The sequence below is a fragment of the Silene latifolia genome, chromosome 6, assembly GCF_048544455.1.
Source record: "Silene latifolia isolate original U9 population chromosome 6, ASM4854445v1, whole genome shotgun sequence".
Classification (NCBI taxonomy): Eukaryota; Viridiplantae; Streptophyta; class Magnoliopsida; order Caryophyllales; family Caryophyllaceae; genus Silene; species Silene latifolia.
The window spans coordinates 101,601,098-101,605,582 of record NC_133531.1 but is presented as its reverse complement, the minus strand read 5'-3'; the positions used below and the strand labels follow the sequence as shown (position 1 = coordinate 101,605,582).

General features: G+C 34.2%; 1 protein-coding gene across 1 annotated transcript; it reads left to right on the top strand.

Moving 5' to 3' along the window:
• The first annotated feature begins 206 nt into the window (after positions 1-206).
• Positions 207-3,023, top strand: LOC141587043 (small ribosomal subunit protein eS4-like). The gene is made up of 5 exons (XM_074408461.1): positions 207-346; positions 1,296-1,373; positions 1,470-1,650; positions 1,848-1,945; positions 2,402-3,023. The coding sequence occupies exons 1-5, from the start codon at positions 344-346 to the stop codon at positions 2,831-2,833; spliced, it is 792 nt and encodes a 263-aa protein (XP_074264562.1). The 5' UTR covers positions 207-343; the 3' UTR covers positions 2,834-3,023.
• The last annotated feature ends 1,462 nt before the right edge of the window (positions 3,024-4,485 follow it).

Sequence of the window (4,485 nt, the reverse complement as noted above, 5' to 3'; positions counted from 1 at the left end):
ACGAATCATATTTCGTAGATAATAAAATTAAATGGTAAATAAAAGTAGCCCGGGCGTAGCCGGACACCAAACCTAGTCTATCAATAATACTCTATACCACCCGAAAGACCCAAATAAGAATAACCCGTATTACGCAACAGAGGTTGAACTCGTTTTAGTAGTTGACGGACAACCCTGTTAATAAACATAGGCCCAAACCACCAAGACACAGTGAAAACACACACACATTAGGGTTTTGTGGAGACACCTCCTTATATCTCTTTTCTTCGCTCACTGCCACTATTCTTCTTCTTCTTCTTCTTCTTCTTCTTCACATTACTGAGATCCGACCTCACTTTCAACCATGGTCAGTCTAATCTTCCCTCTCTTATCTCTATTTTACTTCATTTCTTTTTTGTTATATGTTGTTATCTTTTGTATTTTGTACATTAGCATTTTTATGTTATAAATGATGATGATAATGTATCACCTTCTAATTTGTTGAGTTTTTTTTTTATATAATTTCTTCAAAGTTTGTGTCTTTATTGTTCGATTGTGAATCTCTTGCAAAAACTTGAACTGGGTGTTTTAGATCGTGAAAATTGAGATGGGGTTTATTTCCTCTTTCTTTTGATTGTATGTATATGTTCAAATTCTCTTCAAAAACGCATACAATTAAATGTATCAGTCATATACTCATATGGAGTGCTCTGTACGTGTTAGTATTTTGGTCTTACGTTTTGAGCCTTTTTTTCAAAATTGGGGTTTAATGCTGATTTATTATAGACCGTGTGACGCTGTTTTACGAATAATAGAGAGTGACAACTATGATGGCCATACGATACATTTGCCGGAGTTTGTGGCGTTGGAAAAAGCTTTTAAATCGGTTGATTTAGATTATCGGAGGTCATAAGCTACATTTGTTATAGCCTGATGTGTAATGTAGGCGACTAACGGGTGTGGTACCGTCTTATGGTTGATGAAAACGTTACATCACTTGATTGTTTATTTACTTTACTTTATTGTTGTTGGGACTTTGTATGATTAATTTATGTTTCATATTTGGATCGATAGGATAATTCTGCTGTTCTTTTGGTTTTTTCTTTTTAGTGGTTATACTGCTAGTCTGTGGTCTGGTGGAGTATATAGCAGACTAGTTTTGCATATTAATTTCTGTAATTTTTAAGTTGTTTGCTTCAGAAATGAGTACTTTTAGAGTAATTGAAAATAAAGTCCTCTTTTGAGAAAGGGCAGCTAGCTATATATATTATTTTTGGCAAGGCATATATTAATTTCTGTAATTTTTATGGTCACAGGCTAGAGGATTGAAGAAGCACATGAAGAGGCTCAATGCCCCCAAGCATTGGATGCTTGATAAGCTCGGTGGTGCATTTGTAAGTCATTTTCTGTGTTGTTTATTTTTTAAACATTTTCATACCAGTTTCTTTCTTTAGCATTCGTACTTGATTAATTTTGTCTTTTGTATGTAGGCTCCTAAGCCATCATCTGGACCCCACAAATCCAGGGAATGCTTGCCTTTGATTCTGATCTTGCGTAACAGGCTGAAGTATGCCCTTAACTACCGTGAGGTTGTCTCAATTTTGATGCAAAGACAAATCCTTGTCGATGGGAAAGTTAGAACTGACAAGACCTATCCTGCTGGTTTCATGGGTATGTTTTCTGTCTTTGGAAGATCCTTTATAATCTGCAAAGACAAATCCTTGTCGATGGTTTCATGTCATTCATCTCGTTACTCCATGTTTATAAGTATTTTGTGATGCAAGACTTCAGCTGCTATATCTAATTCTAGAGTTGTTTTGTTGGAGCTCCTTTGGCCATTGTTAAAATTGTTTTTTTTTTGTTCTTAGATGTTGTCACAATCCCCAAAACAAATGAGAGCTTCCGTCTGCTTTATGATACAAAGGGCCGATTTCGCTTGCATTCTGTTAGAGATGAAGAGTCCAAGGTATCTTTCACTCTCTCTGTGACTGACTATCCAATTGAAGCATCTATGCAACTTTGTTGGTTTAAACATCGAAGATCATTGCTAGTGTTGTGCTATTAAGCTTTTTATTATTCACTTGATTGGATTCATTAACGTTTCCTTTTCACAGTGTTCACTTTTGGGGTATGTCAGAAGACAACCTCTCACAAGTTCGTGATTTCCACTGTCGATCCACTTGCCTTTTCTTGCTTTCGTCCTCCTCTTGTAACCCTTGGCCTTTACACTTGTCCCCTTCTTAAAAATTGCGCTGTACAGAGTAGTAGTGAATATTTATCCGCAATTTAACATGTGTAGTGGCCTATGAATCACAAAAGATAAAAGTATTAAACTGGAGTGCCCTTCTTCCTCGTTGACTCACTGATATGAAATAGTGAATTGTTTTCATTCATATTCTGATTTTATGTTTTGGGTGCACAGTACAAGCTATGCAAGGTCCGATCTGTTCAATTCGGTCAGAAGGGCATCCCATACCTGAACACCTATGATGGGCGCACCATTCGTTACCCAGACCCCCTTATCAAGGCCAATGACACAATCAAGCTAGATCTGGAATCCCAAAAGATTGTCGACTTTGTCAGGTTTGATGTTGGCAATGTTGTTATGGTGACGGGAGGAAGGAATAGAGGCCGTGTTGGAGTGATCAAGAACCGAGAAAAGCACAAGGGCAGTTTCGAGACTATCCACATTGAGGATTCTGCAGGGCATGAGTTTGCTACTCGTCAAGGCAATGTTTTCGTAGTGGGTAAGGGAACCAAACCATGGGTGTCTCTACCGAAGGGCAAGGGTATCAAATTGACAATCATCGAGGAGGCTAGGAAGAGAATGCAGAAGGACCCTACAACTGCATAATAATGTAGTGAAATATCGACTTTATTTTAGTTCACATTTTCTTTTAAATTTGAATTTCTCGTTTATCTGGGTACAATTTTGACTCTGAAACGGAGTTTACTCGACTTGCAACTTTTGTTGACTCTATCTTGTCTTTGCGTGCTTTGGTGATTTTGATATAGCTAAACTGATCACGGCTTTTCACATCAAACTGTCTGTCCAGAAATCTATGGATTGTGTTGAAATAATCTGTAACCATTGGATCCATGTAGGACCGTTCTTTCAGAGAGCGGCTATAGTTGCATACTTGCATCTACAGTGAAAGTGGAAATAACACAAATCCTCGTTTGTTGACTTGTCCGTCACTTTAAAAAGACTTGAGATAGAGGCTGTGAGAGATCTCTTTGAAGAGCAAAAGACCATCACAAGCAAGGCACTTTACATAAAAAACCGCTCACCTCAAAGAGTGGGTTAGTTTAAAAAAGAAAAATTGTTAGTAACGATTCTCTTGTGCTTTTATTTAAGAACTAGGTTTAAACCCGTGAAAATTCACGGGATTGCTTTAAAAATTTTAATATTAACAATTACATGAAAAACTTACTCCTTATTACTTAATAACTCATTTTATATAATTATAACAATTAGATTTTATTATTTTGTTATTGTTATGCATATTAAAATAATAATAATAATGTGTTTTATTACGGTTCCTTTTTACTATTGGGAAATCCTATTCATAAGATCGTACGATAAATAAACCTATCATCATTAACTAAATCTCTACATGACCTGAAAAATCATTTTGAAGTTGGGTGCATGTATACAATTGATATATCTCGCCTATAATGAAAATTTGTGGTATAAGTAATGAGTACATTGACTCAAAATTGCTAATTTTAAATTGGAAGTGAGTGTAGTCGGGAAATTAGAAACTTAATTCCATTTACACTGCTCATTTTTAAATAAAGCTAATATTTAATAAAATTATAACATATTCAAATTTATCAATCTTTTTCACGCATTGATCTTTTTAATAATATTGACAAATATGGTTACTATAGTATGCATAAAATTTTCTAACATTTTGGGAAAACATTTTACCCATTTTATGTGAAAATTAGTTTAATTGATTTCCTGAAAAAAATAGCCAATATATATATTTTTGAATTCAGGGAATCACTAATAAAATCCTTATTTTAGTTGTTTTAGTAGTGTGAACATTTAAATTTGAATTTTCGAAATAAAATAGGAAATAGCATGGAAATTCTATTTTTATAATAGGTAACTTTTAATTACTCTCTAGATTTATTTATTTTTTCCTTATATAACTGTTTTCTCAATAAGTGACATGTCAACTTTTGATGAAAATCTATGATGCCACATCAGCAACTTGGCTATTGCATTAAAAAAATATATGATATATGATGATATGATATGTTAATATATTATGATGATTACTCCTATTCTGCAATACAATGTAAAAATACGTAAACAATGCACCCAAAGACAACAAATGATACTCTCAGTTGTGGCAACTCACGGTTTTTTTATTAGTCATTGTCTTAGAAATCTTAATAGAATTGCACATACTATAGCTATATAATCTTCTTACTGTCCAAAAAAGAAAACTCATACTTATACCATCAAAGTATAAAAATTATTGGAATTTAGTG

Excerpts from the sequence above, each read along its gene's own strand:
- LOC141587043 (XM_074408461.1), top strand. Across the intron at positions 1,651-1,847 it reads CTATCCTGCTGGTTTCATGG|ATGTTGTCACAATCCCCAAA; the intron begins GTATGTTTTCTG and ends TTTTGTTCTTAG. Across the intron at positions 1,946-2,401 it reads TTAGAGATGAAGAGTCCAAG|TACAAGCTATGCAAGGTCCG; the intron begins GTATCTTTCACT and ends TTGGGTGCACAG.